General features: G+C 52.5%; 1 protein-coding gene and 1 non-coding gene across 2 annotated transcripts; both read left to right on the top strand.

Moving 5' to 3' along the window:
• The first annotated feature begins 933 nt into the window (after positions 1 to 933).
• Eif3k (eukaryotic translation initiation factor 3 subunit K) lies at positions 934 to 10637 on the top strand. The gene is made up of 8 exons (XM_090322572.1): positions 934 to 1078; positions 1802 to 1900; positions 3267 to 3387; positions 3868 to 3942; positions 6740 to 6806; positions 6898 to 6975; positions 9124 to 9249; positions 10574 to 10637. The coding sequence occupies exons 1-8, from the start codon at positions 1020 to 1022 to the stop codon at positions 10603 to 10605; spliced, it is 657 nt and encodes a 218-aa protein (XP_090178698.1). The 5' UTR covers positions 934 to 1019; the 3' UTR covers positions 10606 to 10637.
• LOC150043887 (small nucleolar RNA SNORA9) lies at positions 5753 to 5886 on the top strand. Its single transcript, XR_016533433.1, has one exon. It is a non-coding gene; the product is annotated as a small nucleolar RNA SNORA9 (small nucleolar RNA).
• Positions 10638 to 15909: the final 5272 nt, after the last annotated feature.

The raw sequence follows: 15909 nt of genomic DNA, 5'->3' as shown, positions 1-15909 counted from the left end.
CAAGCCCAATGCCTGCTTCACTCTGTGGGCTGTGGCCTTCCCCCCTCCCCACTCTCGCTTCCTGTCCCAGCTGCAGGCTTTTGCAAAGGGCTCCACCCCCTGTCCCCTGGGCTCTGAAGAGTGTGAAGAGCACGGTGCCTGGGGACCCATGGGACACCCCCCCCCCACATGCACTCCTGTAAAGCTCGGGGCTGCATGCAAATGAGACCCAAACTATTTTAATTGCAATGGAGTGGGGGGGGGGACTTTGTGTGCCCTTAACACCCTTTCCTTGTTCTTAGGAGGTGCTCAGCCGGGTGCCTAAAATGTAGCCATAATCAGAAGTTGTAGGTCTGCGCACGGGGTGGCGGGGCTCACCTAGGGCGCAGACACTCACTTTTCAGCACGCTTGCTGCGGTGCACGTGCGTGGATTGGGAGCATGTCTGCACACACGTGGCACGGGCCCGGGCGTTCACACGTACGGGCTCTGTGCACACCAGTGGATTGCGGAAGCGGCGCTCGCCCGTCGCCACTAGCGCGGTGTCGCTCCGTGAGGACTTGAACTTTGCGAGCCCCCTGTCTCAGGGGTCCCGAAGGACCTGCCAGAGTCCCCATCCCCTGGGACGTGACCGGGAACCAAAGGGAGAACGAACTACGGTGCATCTGCGGGCGCGCATGCGCCTTAGACGACGCCACTGGTCCGACGACCTGGATGTTACGAGGGTGAAAACTTAGTCCACGCCACGCGCGGTGCGACTTAAGCTTCTGCTCACGCCGTCGATTCTCCCCCCCTCCCACCCCGGCGCCAACCCAGGGAGGAGCGAATGCGCACGCGCAAAGTAGGACTGCTGGGAAGAAGTCACGTGGTAGCTGGAAAGCCGGGCAGCGGCCGGAAGAGCCTTCCTCTCCCCGCCCCGTTCCTGAACAGAGGGAGGGTCGTGACGTACTTCCGCTTCCGGTGTCCTCTTCTTCCGCTCCTCGAGGAGCCGCCGGGCTGGGGACGGCGGGCGTCTGTGGGTAGCCGACCACGACAGTAGCCATGGCGATGTTTGAGCAGATGAGAGCGAACGTGGGCAAGTTGCTCAAGGGTATCGACAGGTCTGCGTTGGGTCGAGGGGTCGTTCTGGGCCCGCGGGGGTAGAAGACGAGTTCGGAGACTGCCAGGAAGGGATGGTGCGGGTCGTAGGCTGGTCCCAAGGGAGGGGTTCTCGCTCCGTCTTCCTGGGGGAGGTCATGCAGCAGGAGGAGATGGTTAAGGGCCTCGAAGCAGGCCTAGGAGCCGAAGAGAACCTAGCGCTCGGACGGAGGGACTTAATTTCCCCTCACGTCACTCAGTGCCTGCGAGCCCCTCCCTCCCTACCCGGGTACGTCATTCCCTCCGTTCATGCGATGATGTCTCTTCTGGCAGTGATGGGCGATTCCGGGAGCCAGAAGCGACCTAGGAAGCCACAGGTGTTTTCCTTGTGGAGCGGCCATTGGCCGGCTGGGGTGAGGGGGCGGGGGCGTTCCCTAAATCAGACCCGGGACTCGCTTGGGGTCCGGAGAGCTCGGCTGGAAGTTTTGTTAGGGGTTGTAGAATTGACTCATTTGGTATGGTGATCAGGGCCAGATTTAGAGGGGACAGGAAGGAAAGGGACGGTTAATGTCCCTTTGCATCGGTCTCCTCCCTGCTCACCCATCTTATTTGACTTGGGACAGAGTTCCACTGTGGAGCCCAGGCTGGCTTTTGAACTCTCAGAGTCTTGTCTCAGCCTCCTAGAATGATAGAAGTTGGAACAACAGCTTCCCATTCACCGTTTACCCTCTTTGATGTTCCTCTAGGTACAATCCTGAGAATCTGGCCACCTTAGAGCGCTACGTAGAGACGCAGGCCAAGGAGAATGCTTATGATCTGGAAGCCAACCTGGCTGTCCTGAAGTTGTGAGTTATCTAGCCACCCCCCCCCCCAGGCCGGCAGCTAGCAAACAAGTTGCTAATTCCCACCAGCCCTTGGTTGGTGGGGGGAGTTGTTTGGGGGCAGCCTGGGGGATGTCCACTGTGTGGCAAGTGCTCACTGGACACTAGGTTGGGCTGTGAGGTTTCTTAGTGGGGTTTGGTCATTTGGTTGGTGTTTGTGGTGTGAGGATGGAACTCAGGACCTCTCACATACCTACTATGAGCTACAACCCTGTCCCTGGGCTTTGTGCTACCCTGGTTGTGTTTGTAGCCTAGTGATTGAACTCAGAGCCCATGTATGCTAATCATTGGCTTTACCCCTGAGGTGTATGTACTCCCAGTCTTTTTATTTTGAGAGGGAGGAAATTGAGGCACAAAACTTGAAAGAAGCAGCCCACACTGGTGGCTCACGCCTGTGATCCTAATCTGGAGGCTGAGATCTGAGGATCGAGGTTCATAGCCTGCCTGGGCACAAAAGGACCAGAGACTCTTATCTCCAGTTAACCTCTAGAAAATGGGAAGTGGGGCTTGGCTCAAGGGTAGGGTGGTAGGTAGCCTTTGGCTGAAGAGCTCAGGGACATGGACCAGGCCCAGGGTTAGGGCGGTAGCATTGGGCTGAAGAGCTCAGGGAGTGCCCAGGCAGAGTTCAAGCCCCATAACCCACAAAAAATTTTTTTGAAAGAAGCATTCCAAGGCCATTCAAAGATGTTTGAGCCTAGTCTTAATCGGCTCCAGAGCTGTAATCACCATCTACCCCCTCTTTTGCACTGGGAATTGAACTCAGCCTTTTTTTTTGGCCAGTTCTGGGGCTTGAACTCGGGGCTTGGCACTTTTTTGCTCAAGGCTAGCGCTTTGCCACTTGAGCCACAGTGCTGCTTCTGGTTTTTTCTGTGTATGTGGTACCAAGGAATTGAACCCTGGGCTTCGTGGATGCTAGATGAGCACTCTACCACTAGGCCATACTCCCGACCCTAAGCCTCGTTTTTGCTAAGCGTTCGCTCTACCACTTCAGTCTTGCACCAGCTCCTTTTTGCCTTGGTTATTTTTTTTAATAATTTTTTTATTGTGATTAATAGAAGGTTCACATTATATTCACCAGATAGAAGGTGCATAACTTCACAAACATTGCTACCCTTTCTCATGACATGGTCCCCATTTCTCTCCCACCCTCCCCCCGTGCCTTGGTTATTTTTGAGGTGGGGTCTCATTTCATGGCTACTACCTTCTTGCTGTGCTTCATGTGTTACTAGAGGTGACAGGTACATACCATCGCACCCAGCTGTTGGTTGAGATAAGTCTCAACTAAGACTGGCCTTTTAACTGTGGCCATGTCTCTTGTTTCCCTTCTCAGGTACCAGTTCAACCCAGCCTTCTTTCAGACCACGGTCACTGCCCAGATCTTGCTGAAGGCCCTCACCAACCTGCCCCACACTGACTTCACGCTGTGCAAGTGCATGATTGACCAGGCTCACGTATCCTTCACCAGGTCCTATGCTGGACACTGAGCAACTGACCACTCACTCACCTGGGTGGGGCGCTGCAGTGACGGGGTGGCCTGGCCCTGCTTTCACTGAGCGCTCGCAGTCCAGTGAGAACATGACTGGGCCCCTGTTGTCGACAGCGTGGTCAGTGCTGGGGTTGGAGGCACTAACAGCGTACACCCCATCCCCCCTCTCTGTGTTCTGGAATGTGGAATGTGTGAAAGCCAGGGGAAGCCGGTAGTGGTGGGGAGGAAGGCAGGAAGGAAGAGTTCAGAGCTGCCTTAGATACACAGGGGAAAGCGTGATGTGGGCTGGCCACTATTTCTCAGTGGAATGTGGCTGGCTATACAGCGCAGGAGAACCATGGGAAGCTTTGAAATCTTGTCTTCTTATGGGCACATTAACGCTCTAGGGCCTTGAGCCCCATCCGCGGGCTTCGTGGCCATTTTCCCTTAACGTGCTCTCCCTCAGCAAGAAGAACGGCCTATCCGGCAGATTTTGTACCTCGGTGACCTGCTAGAGACCTGCCACTTCCAGGCCTTCTGGGTAACTTCTGTGGGCCATGGGAGGGGTGGGTGCCCTGCGCCCCGGACTCATCCTCACCGTGGCCAGGACCTGGCCTCTTAAGATGCCTGTGCCTCCTTCCTCCAGCCAAAGCCCTCCCCCTGCCCGCCTCACATCACACCCACAGCCTGCAAGGCAGGCATGGTGGCTCATCCTGCTTCTGGGGGGCTGAGGCGGGAGGAGCTGGAGTTCAAGCTAGCCTGGACTGCATGGGAAGACACCGTCTCAAAGTGGGGGGGATACCTGATTGCTTCCTTGATGCTTCTCCCCAAATCCTGAATCTTCCATGTCACTAGGCAGGCGCCTCCTTACACTTGCCTGGAGGTTTGAAAGTCATGTTGATAATGTGTCTGCCCCGTCCTATAGGTTCCTTGGTAGCTTGTCCATCCCTCATCTGTGGCATCCTGGCACATTGGAACTCTGTAGGGTTTTTTGTTTTGCTTTTCTGTCATGGGACTTGAACTTGGAGCCTAGGCAGTCTCTGAGCTCTTTTGGCTCAAAGCTAGCGCTCTGCCACTTTGAGCCACAGTGCCACTTCTGGTTTTCTGGTGGTTAATGGATTTTCCTGCCCACTCTGCTTTTGAACTGTGATCCTCAGATCTCAGCCTCCTGAGTAGCTAGGATTATAGGTGTGAGCCACCAGCACCCAGCCTCTGCAGGGTGTTTATTTGTTTGCCCGTCTTTCAGCACTGGGGGTTGAACCCAGTGCTAGGTTTGTGTTCTACCACTCAAGCCTTGCCCCTTCAATCCTGTGGATATTATGAATATGCAAATAGTAACCCATAAATGTTGCTGGGCTCCGGTGTGTACAACAAGCTCATTAGGATAGACTGGCTGTGGTCTAGTCTTTCCAGCCTCACACTGGGCCTAACTACCATTTCTAGGCCTTCGTTCAGGCCCTTTGGGTTCTACTTCCCTGTCATAAGTCCATGTGCCCCCTGTCTAGCTGGACCCGACGGGGGAACTCAGCTGGAGAGAGCCCAGGAGCCACAGGCTCTCCGTGGTTGGAGGGGGGGGAGGAGGTCTTCGCCCCTCCCAGGGATTGGTCCCTACCCTGCCTGCACCCTCACAGCCCTTCACACCTCTGCCTCATTTCTCAACCCCCCACCCGTCCAAGTGCTTTGGCTTCTGGTTGGGGGGGGGGGACAGAAGCAGCTAGAAGCTAGGTGTCAGGGTGCGCACCTAAAATCCTTGCACTTAGGGAACCCACGGCAGGAGAATTGTGAGTTCCAGGCTAGCCAGGAACGTATGTAAAAAGAAATAAGAAAAGCTAGAGCAGAATTCACGCATAGCCGTGTGTGTCGCCTTTTCTCTGTCCTGAGGAAGGTGACCAAGGCCACCTTCCACCCCTCCAGACCTTACCTTTCCCCTCACCCCAACACACAGCCATTCTCCTACCCTGCCTACCCTTCCATGCTGCATACTGGGAAAAGATTTCTCCACTGGCTGCCACCTCCCCCACCAGCTCTGCCCCTCCCCTCTGTCCTCTGTAGCTGTGTTCTGAGCCAGGGGCCCGGGTGACTTTGTTTGCCTGGACCTTTCCTGGTTTTCTTTTTCCTACTAGTCGTAGGGCTTGAGTTCAGGGCCTGGGTTCTTTCTCTGAGCTTCTTTTTGCTCACCGCTAACATCCTACCACTGGAGGCACAGTTCCGCTTCCAGCTTTTTTTTTTTTTTTTTTAGTAGTTTAGTAAGGATAAGAGTTTCCTTCCCAAGGCTGGCTTTAGCTACAGATCTCAGCCTCCTGAGTGGCTTAGGATTGATTACAGTGAGAGCCACCCCCACCTGGTCTCCATACAAAGCCTCCAGCATGCTCGTGTCTGCCAGGGCCCCCGTGCATCCCTTCAGAGCTTGCTAGAACAGTCTTGAAAGGGTTCGAGGCCTTGTCCTGCTCCATCCAGAGCAAAATTATAGAAATGTCAGACGATGGCTTGCTTACCAGAACAAAAGACCCATAAGGCTCACATTCTAGAACCTCATGTCTAGTGGGCACGTGCGAATTGTGAGTCCACACATGCACTGTTTATAACCTCAGCCCACTGGTGGCTGAGGCAGGGAGATGGTGAGTTCAAGAGCTGCCTGGGATAATAGCAAGACCTTCTGTGGAGAGTCATTTGCTCCTGTCAGATCCCTAGTGCTCTCCATGTTGGTGAACTCAGTAGGCCAGCCTCATCTTAGCTGTCCCATCAGCCCCTATGTGGGTGATCTCACCGTTAGCCCTCCAGCCCTTCACCGTGGGCTCATGGAAGCTGTTCTGCTTTTCCTCCAGCTCACTGGCTGCTGCTTCTGAGATGCTGGGAAAGTCAGATCAAATAGAAACCTAACGGGCAAAAGGCAGCCAGGGAAGGGAGGGTTCAAGCACCATGGCAGTGCAAAGGCCCTGATGAGGGAGGATGCACAGTATGTTGGGGAGGCTAGAGGCTGGTGAGGGCGCAGAAGGGGAACATAGATCCTGTGGGGCTTAGGTGGAGGCACTGGTCAGAGCAGTGACCAATCTGCATGTGTCTCCTCTCTGGGGGCTGTGGTTCATTCCTGCCAGCTCTAAACCCATCGTTTAAAGCCAGCCACTTAGCTGCTCTGTCTTAATCTCCCAAGGTTGTGCTAAAGTGGGTACAATGGCAGTAATTTATCTCATGAGATGGTAGCTCCTGGTACAGAGAGACGTGCTAGGGTCTCGCTCTGTGTCCCAGGCTGGCTGTGAGCTTGGATCTTCCTGCCTGGCCTTCCGTGTATTAACCCAAGCATTGCTATTAAGGATAATCCCCTACCCTCTTCCTCTCAGCAAGCCCTGGACGAGAACATGGACCTTCTAGAAGGCATAACTGGCTTTGAAGACTCTGTCCGGAAGTGTAAGTCCATTGAACCTGGTCCCTGTTGGGGAGGCTGGGATGGCAGCAGGGCCCTGTAGCATCCCGTTACACCTTTGTCCCTGACCTCCAGTTATCTGCCATGTTGTGGGCATCACATACCAGCACATCGACCGCTGGCTACTGGCCGAGATGCTTGGGGATCTGACAGGTAAGGTCTGGGTCCTTGTGCCTCCTGGGAACGGGGAGGGCGGTCTGGGGCATTGGGTCTCAGCCATCTAGACTGTTCGCAAGTCCAGGGAGAAAACTGCTTTCTCGGTGAGCTCCCGTGCCATGTGTCTACTTCCTATCCAACAGCCAGTTGAGCCATCTCTGGGCCAGACACTGGGCATGTGGCTGTGAACAGCAGGGTGGTGTTCTTGTGGAGGGGGCTGATAGATGTCTGTGGCCTGATGGGATTGACACTGAAGGACAGTTAGAGTGGACTGAGGTGGGCAGATGGTGAGGGGGACCAGGGCAGGACTGCCCTTCAGTTCACTGTGGGGGGCCCGGGGCCAGGGCTGGGGAAGTAAGTGGTTGGAGGGAAACCTACAGGCCATGGGGGAGAGGGGCTTTGGGAGCCTTTGTCCTTTTCCCTGAATGAGCCAGAGATGGTCCTGAGCAGGGAGGGCCTGGATCAGGAAGGGGCTTTACAAAATTCCCTCAATGGTGGGAGTTTAGCCTAGTGGTGGAGGGCTTGCCTAGCATGCACGAAGACCTGGGTTTGATTCCTCAGTACCACATACATAGAAAAAAACTGGAAGTGGTGCTGTGACTCAAGTGGTAGAGCGCTAGCCTTGAGAAAGTCCAAGGACAGTGCTGAGGCCCTGAGTTCAAGGCCCACACTGGCAAAAAAAAATTCCTCAAATGGGTACGGTGGCTCATGCCTGAAATCCTAGCTACTCAGGAGGCTGAGATCCAAGGATCGAGGATCACAGTTCAAAGCCATTCTGAGCACTAAAGAATGTGAGACGCTTATCTCCAATTAACACTAGAAAATGGGAAGTGGGGCTGTGGCTGTAGGAGTAGAGCTGAAGAGCTCAGGGACAACACCCAGGCCCAGAGTTCAAGCCCCATGACCCACAAAAAAAAAAAAAAAAAAAATCCCTTAAAAACAGACTAGCGTGTCTGTGCCTTGACTTTTGCAAAGAGAACAAACAAGGAAAGCTAAGACTTACACAATTGCTGATGCGTCTGGACAGAGCATTGGGATGGAAAAGACACTGATGGACTTGAGGGGCACTCCTGGTATCTTCCTTGAAGAGTTGATCTTAGTAGGTGCATGTACCCACATATGCCTGTGTGCCTGTGTGCGTGTGTGTTTAGTGGAAGCTAACTTTGTGTCTGTCACATATCAAATAGATGTTTTGTACATTTAGTAGTGAAGTTGGCAGGGCACCTATGGTTCATACTTTTAATCCTAGCTACTCAGGATGCTGAGATCTGAAGTTTGCAGTTCAAAGGCAGCCTAAGCAGAAAAGTCTGACCTCCATTTAACTACCAGAAAACAGGAAGTGGCACCGTGGCTCAAAAGTGGTAGACCTCTGGCCTTAAATGAAAAAGCTCAGGGGCAGTGCCCAGGCTGACTTTAAGCCCTATGACTGGGGGAGGGGGAAAGTGAAATTAAAAGCGAGTTACAGGCTGGGAGTTTGGCATAGTGGTAGAGTGTTTGCCTAGCATGCACAAAGACCCCAGTTCAATTCCTCAGTACCACATACATAGAAGAGCCGGAAGTGGTTTTGTGGTTCAACTTCTAGAGCTGTAGCCTTGCCCAGGCCCTGAATTCAAGCCCTGAGACTGGAAGAAGAAAAAAGAGGTGGGGGGAAAAAAAGAGCGGTTTACAGACTGGATATGAAAATACATGACTATAATCTCACCACTCAGAAGACAGAGGCAGGAGGATCTTCATATGAGACCATCGTGAGGATATGTGATATGAGACCTGTGCACCCTGTCAAAAAAGTGGAAAAGCACGAAACGTCTCCAAAACAAAGAATAAGACTGTTCTCTATCAAATTGATACTCATCCCGTGGAAAATGTGGCTGGCCACAGCTCTAGCAGAATGTTTTGTTTCTGCAGGGTCAACCAGCCTTACTGCTAGTGCTCTATGTTGGGGTATAGTCCGGGTGGGGAAGGAAATTTGCCTGGGAGAGAAAAGGGAAGAAGTGGAGACCAAGGCCTGTCTGTGGAGGATGAGAAAGCTGGTGCCCTCTAGTGGCTGAGGGAGGAATGAGCCACAGGAGGGCAGCAGGGATTCCTAGGGAGGCCTCAGGCCCAGAGGCCTTGTGCTGCCCCCAGTGCTGCTCCTGTCCTCTGCAGACAACCAGCTGAAGGTGTGGATGAGCAAGTACGGCTGGAGCGCCGATGAGTCAGGACAGATCTTCATCTGTAGCCAGGAGGAGAGCATCAAGCCCAAGAACATCGTGGAGAAGATCGACTTTGACAGTGAGTGACTTCCACAGACACCATGGCTGGGTGCAGGGAGGCCGGCCCTTCTTCAGGGCAGGGGAATGTGCCTCTGCCACACTAGGAAAAGGACTCCCTGGGGCCTAGCAGGGCCTGGCAGGGTTTCTACACCCTGCAGTCCCAGGCGCTGTGTCCGTTTGGCCCTCATTTGTTTCGGGGTCCAGGGTATCACCAGCAGGCTCTGGAGGCAGGTTTCCATGGTGAGAATCTTGAGTCCCCACTTCACAGATCTCTCTGTGTTGCTTTTCTTATGAAACTAGGTGCCAATGGCTCATGCCTATCTATAAGCCTAACAACTTAGAGGAGACTGAGAACTGAAGATCATGGTTCAAGCCAGTCCAGGCAGGAAAGTCTATGAGACTCTGATTTCCACCACGCTACCAAAAAAGCCAGAAGTGGTACCATGGCTCAAGTGGTAGAGCACTGGCCTTGAGCAAAAAAGTTTAGGGATAGCACCCAGGTCCAGAATTCAAGCCCTCGGCTGGCACAAAACCAAACCAGACCCGAGAATGACATTTAGAGTAACGACGGGCACTGGGCGTCATCAGTCCTGTAAGGACTGCATGCTCACTGCAGTCTGCAGACTAGTAGAAACATTAGAATGTCTACCTCGTGAAATAACGAGGAGCACAGAGCTGGGCTCCCAGTTCATCACTGCTGTCACATCACAGTTGGTGAACTTGCCCATAATCCCAGCATCGGAAGAGCTCCCGTCCTGAGGCCAGCCGGCGCTACGTGGGGAGACCCTTTGTCTAGGTAGATGGCTTGGCTGGGTAGGACAGCCAGTCAACTGGGATAAAATGCCTCGTGCTTCTGCATCCTGGGCTCCTGGTGATTCCAGGCACGTTAGGGTTGAGACCTACACTTTGAGCTTACTCAGCTGATAATCTGCCCTTGAGCCATGCGTCCATCTTGGCTTTTTACTGGTGTCTTTGGAGACTTTTCTGCCCAGGCTGACTTTGAACTACGATCCTCCAGATCTCAGCCTCCCGAGCAGCTGGGATGGCTGATGTTGCCGTCAGCACCTGGCTCCAAGCCCTCCTTTTAACCCCACAATCCTACAGAGGAGCTGCTGCTTGCATACAGGGAAACTGAGGCAACCGAGGTCTTAAGTAACTTGCCCAAGGCTAACCTGTTGCCACCCCGCCAGGCTGAGATATGAGCCCAGGCCTTGTCCCAGAGTCCCTGTAACCTGGTCCCTTGAGGGTTCTGGTCATCCACCACTGAAGGATTGTGGTTAGACAGCTGGAGGCTCACCTCCCACTCTTCCCAGCTCACTCTGGTCCCTTCCTTTCATCCCCAGGCGTGTCCAGCATCATGGCCTCATCCCAGTAACTGCAGGTGTTCAATAAAGATTTGTAGATGGAGCACTGCTGTGTCCTGCTCTCTACCATGCGTCCAGCAGAGGGGGCTCTGGTACAGGTCTCCATGCCCTCCCCAGGGGGCTTCGCCCTCCCCTTGACTTCCTCACCTCCCTCCACCCTCCTCCTGGTCTTTCACCTTGCTTCCACCTTCCTGACCTCTGAGACTGCAAGGGTGAGTCAGCAAGGAACAGGAGGGGCCCTGAGGCTCTTGAGTCCTTTTGGTTTTCTGCGCCTCCATTTCCTCCTCCGGAAAGAAAAGAAGGTAACCATGGGGCAGGCTGATCTCAGGGGGTATGAACCATTGGTAGCGTGTGGGGGTGCCCCTCTCACTCCAGCATTGGAGAAGCTGAGGCAGGAAAGATACAGCCAGTTCAGCTATGCAGGGGGGCCCTGAAAAATAAATTGGAAAAGAGAGCTGTTGTTAGAAAATAACCCAAGATATGTCACCCAGATGAGCTGGCCTTCCATTTCTTTCTTTTTTTTTTTTTTTTAATGTTTTGATGGTTTTGTTTTTATGCTGACCCTGGGTTACTTTTGCTTAAGGCTAGCACTCTTATCAATTGAATCCCAGCTCCATTTCTGTTTTTTTGTCTCCATCCCCCTGCCCCCCTTGGTAGTTTAGTGGGAAAAGTCTTTCCTGCCAGGGCTGGCTTGGAGCCATGGTCCTCAGATCTCAGCCTCCTGCGTAGCTAGGATTATAGGCATGAGCCACTGTGACCCAGCTCAACCCATACTCTTCTAGTTGGAGAAAATTACCAGAAGAGTTGGGTCTTCTTTCTCTGAGCCATGTAGCCATTCTCCCCTTACCAGAACCCAAATTCAGTCCTCTGGTGTTGATCACGATGTGTTCTGCCTGGGGGTCCCCAAGGTAGAGGTGGAGACAAGAGTTTGGCCTAGTGGTAGAGTGCTTGCCTAGCATGCATGAAGACCCGGGTTCCATTCCTCGGTACCACATATATAGAAAAAAGCTGGAAGTGGTGCTGAGGCTCAAGTGGTAGAGCTCTAGCCTTGAGAAAGTCCAAGGACAGTGCTCAGGCCCTGAGTCCAAGCCCAGGACTGGCAAAAAAAAAAAAAAAAAAAATGGAAGAGATGAACCAGGATATCACCCTTGGTGCTAGTGCTCTTTCCTCCCTGCCCAGGGCACTCCCCCCAGCATTCCTCCCAGGGCCTTGTTCGGGGGAGCCAGGCCGGGCCAAGGCACCCTTTGCCCTGGGCTCCAGACCCAAGCAGGCACCAGTAACGAGGAAGTGTACTAAGCCTGGGGACAGGTCAGAAGTGTGCTTTGCAACTGACAAGCTTGAGACATCCCTCTGGGTGGGGTGACAGGCGGGCATCTGCTTGGCAAGTGGGCTGTGGCTGTGTGTGCTGGAGGAAGAAATAAATGTTTGCACTTTGGGAGCCACATTGTGCACTGCTTTGCTGGCCTGCTTCCACTCAAGGAAGACCACACCTTGAACACTGGGCTCTGGCCATGGACTTGTAGCCCAGATTGGGAATTGTTGCCTGCTCAGCAAGAATCTGCATATTGAATGAACATCCTGGCCATTGCTCCCCATGCCTGTTGGGGCCCATGGCTTCCATGGTGACCCCTGACCCCCAGAGGCTGTTGAATGCTCACCCTGCTCTAGTGCTATCCATGGAAAGCAGGGTTTGGCTTGGTGGTAAAGTGGATACTTACATTTAAGGTCTGTCTTGTCTATCCCCAGTACCCCCAAAAGAAAAAAATGAAACACATTGTTTCTGACCAAGCTGGCTCATGCATGCCTATAATCCTAGCTACTCTGGAGGCCAAGATCTGGGAATCTTCAGGTTGAAGCCAGCCAGCCCAGGCAGGAAAGTTCAAGTAACCACCAAAAAGCTGGAAATGGAGGTTGTGGCTCAAGTGGCAGAGCCACAGTCTCCGAAAGCCAAGCAGGAGGGAAAGGCCATGTACACATGCACGTATTCACCCCAAAACATTAATGTAAGTACTCTGATTCAGTGACCAAAATAAAGATTTCCCCCTCTCTGCTTCCCTGGTGGCCTGATATTCTTGGGGAGGAGACACATAAGACTCAAAGCGGTTTGTAAAGTGTTGGGGAATAGCTGGATGCAGTGGCTCCCGCCTGTAATCCTAGCTACTCAGGAGGCTATGATCTAAGGCTCATGGTTCAAAGCCTGCCCAGGCACTAAAGACTGTGAGACTCATCTCCAATGAACCACTGGAAAATGGGAAGTGAAGCTGTGGCTCAAGAGGTAGGGAGATAGTCTTGAGCTGAAGAGCTCAGGGACAGCGCCCAGGCCCAGAGTTCAAGCCCCATGACCAAGGGGAAATAAAAATGGGACTATGGAGACGTGTATATGTCCATACCTGGGTTTGGAATAAAGGGCCTTACGCATGCTAGACAGTGCCTAATCATTGATCTTTCCAGCCCCGGCTAGGGTGTTATACTGTATCATACAGGTGATCAGATCTGAATCATTTATTTTGATGGTTGTGGGCTTGAACTCAAACCCTTGACTCTTATGCTGAAAGTTAGTTCTCTACTACTTTGAGCCACAGTGCTACTTCTGGCTTTCTGCTGATGAATTGGAGATAAGAGTCTCACATAGACTTTTCTGCCTGGCCCGGCTTTGAACTATGGTCCTCAGATTTCAGCTTCCAGAGTAGCTAGGGATACAGGCATGAGCCACCGGCACCCTGTTAAAAGCTGCCCTTTTTTTTGGTTGTTGTTCCTGGTTGGGGGGGGCATAGGCTTTGAACTCAGGGATTGGGTGCTGTCCCTGAGCTCTTTCACTCAAGGCTAGAGCTCTACCTCTTGAGCCATAGCGCCACTTCCGGCCTTTTCTGTTTATGTAGTATTGAAGAATCAGACCACTAAGCCACATTCCCAGCCTTTCTGTCTTTGTCTGAGTAGTTTATTTGAGATAAGAATCAAACAGACTTTCCTGTCCTGGCTGGCTTCACACCATGATCCTCAGATCTCAGCCTCCTGAGTAGCTAAGGTTACTGGTATGAGCTACTGGAAGCTAATTGCAATGAATATATCTGGCTGGGAATGAGCAAATGAGATACCATGAAGAACAGAGAAGGGATATGTAATGTGTCTTAAAATGGGGGGGAGGGTGTGGGGAAATGCAGGGGACAAAGGAATGCCTTGTTAAGGAGTTTTGGTGTGGTCTGGCTGGTTATTATTTGGATTCTCGTACTCCCAGAGATATTCTTATCACTGGTCAGGTAGAAATCTGGTTCCCATGAGACTTCCCTCCCATTCCAGGGTGCAGTCTCTTCATTACAGGTAATTATCCTCATTTGGGAGTGGTCTGTCCTGCTTAGGTTCTGCTATTCCTGAGGTAGTCTCGGTCTCCTGTCATAAAGATGTTATCAGTCTATTCTGTCCTTTCATGGAAGCCAAAGGTGATTACAAAGTGACACAAATGGAGGCAGAGAGGCCAAGCTTTCCTCTTGCTTTTCCCTGAATTTATGGTCCCAGGAAGAAGTGCCAAGTGGAAGTACCTGTTCGAATTCCAGGGTCAATGGACTGAAACCTTCGTATAGGGCAGATGAACTAAATTGCCATCTTCCCGTGGCAGGCTGAGAGCACACATTAAATTCTCTTTTAAAAAAATTACAGCATTGGCCTTTGGACGTTAAGGGCTTGCTGAGATAGCCTGTAAGACATTTCTCTTCCTAGTCCAGCCTGCGGGGACTGAGGTCACCAGGGAGGAATTGAGAAATTTTAATTACAGTACAGTGGTTCCCCCACATTTTTCATTAGCATCCATTAGTTGGCTGAGGGGGGTGTCGTTTGGACAGGTCTATACATGCTTACAATGTACGTCTTGATCAGCCTCACCCTTTTTTTTTTTTTTTTTAAATCACTATCATCCCTCTTGGTCTTCCCCCAGTCATTTTTTTTTCCTTTTCTTCCAGAAGCTTCATGATCTCTTCCCGAATTGCTCATGGTCACCCCTTAGGGCCTCTCAGTTATCTAACATTTTCCCTTTTAAGGAGTTGGGAGGCCTGGAAGAATTTTCCATTTTAGGATTTCTTTGCATATTCCTCCTATCTCCCCCCCCTCCACCCTTCCTGGCTAGTTCCTACCTATCCATATTGCTGCAAGAGAAAAGGCCATGAGCCATTGAAATCTACAGTCTGCTGTCATCCAGGTCACAGGCTTGGAGGTGGGGCTTGGTACCTGGCACATTGGACTAGTAGCCAGAAGGCCAGCAAACTAGGGGTAGAGGAGTAGGAACTGTGATGGAAACAGAGGCCAGGTATGTGGAAGACCTAAATCTGGCGGAAGCTTTAGGATTTTCTGTTATTTCAAAAGCTGAGCTGGTCTGGAAGCAGGCAGAGTGCGGGCCTCCCGCCTTTCCTCAATTTTAACTTTTACTCCTAAGTGTGGAGTCACACGAGGGTTCTGAGAAGAGCGAGAAACACGATCTAACTTAAGTTTTCTCAACAACCTCTGGCTCTTGTGGGGGGGAGAGGACAGTCCCAGGGCTTGAGCTTGGGGCCTGGACAATGTACCTTGAGCTTTTGTTCAGGGTAGTGCTATGCCACTTCTGTTTTCCTCTGAGTAGTTTATTGGGGATGAGAGTCTCAGGGCCTTTCCTGCCTGGGTGGGCTTCAAATCCTACTTCTCAGGTCTCAGACTTGTGAGTAGCTAGGATTGTTTTGTGTTGAGTGCCTGTCCAGGGGCTTGAACTCCATGCCTGGGCACTGTCCCTGAGCTTCCTTTTGCTCAAGGCTGGCTCTCTGCCATTTGAGCCCCAGCGCCACTTCTGGCTTTTTTGGTGGTTAATCCACTCAGCCTTACGAACTTTTCCTGTCGGGGTTGACTTTGAACCTCCATCCTCACATCCCAGGCTTATGCGTAGCTAGGCTTACAGGCGTGAGTGAGCTCCTGGCACCCGACTTGGTCTCTTTCTTCAGTGCCAATGCATATAGTGTATTTGGTATACAGTAGGCATTCAATAAATACCTTCTAAAGGGGAAGGCATTCCACTCCGGGCAGGTTACGGCGGGAAAGCGAGCCCCACCTTATGAATCATTCAGGACTCTGGCCCCGCCCACACGCGATGACGTGCGCGCTCATGTTAGAGAAGGGGCGCGGCTCGTATTGGGGTGGGGGGGAAAAAAAAAAAAAAGACGCGACGTGAGCTTTGCGCAGGCGCAGAACTCCCGTAGGCGGTCTCTCAGTCTGTCAGGTGCGCGGGCGCGCGCGCGCGGGAGGGCCGCGGCGACGCAGTGCGCAGGCGCGGAGAGGGCAGTGCGCAGACGCGAGCGGAG

The sequence above is a fragment of the Megascapheus bottae genome, chromosome 31, assembly GCF_031878675.1.
Source record: "Megascapheus bottae isolate mThoBot1 chromosome 31, mThoBot2.hap1, whole genome shotgun sequence".
Classification (NCBI taxonomy): domain Eukaryota; kingdom Metazoa; phylum Chordata; class Mammalia; order Rodentia; family Geomyidae; genus Megascapheus; species Megascapheus bottae.
The sequence above is the reverse complement of the archived record's forward strand: the minus strand, read 5'-3'. Positions and strand labels throughout refer to the sequence as shown.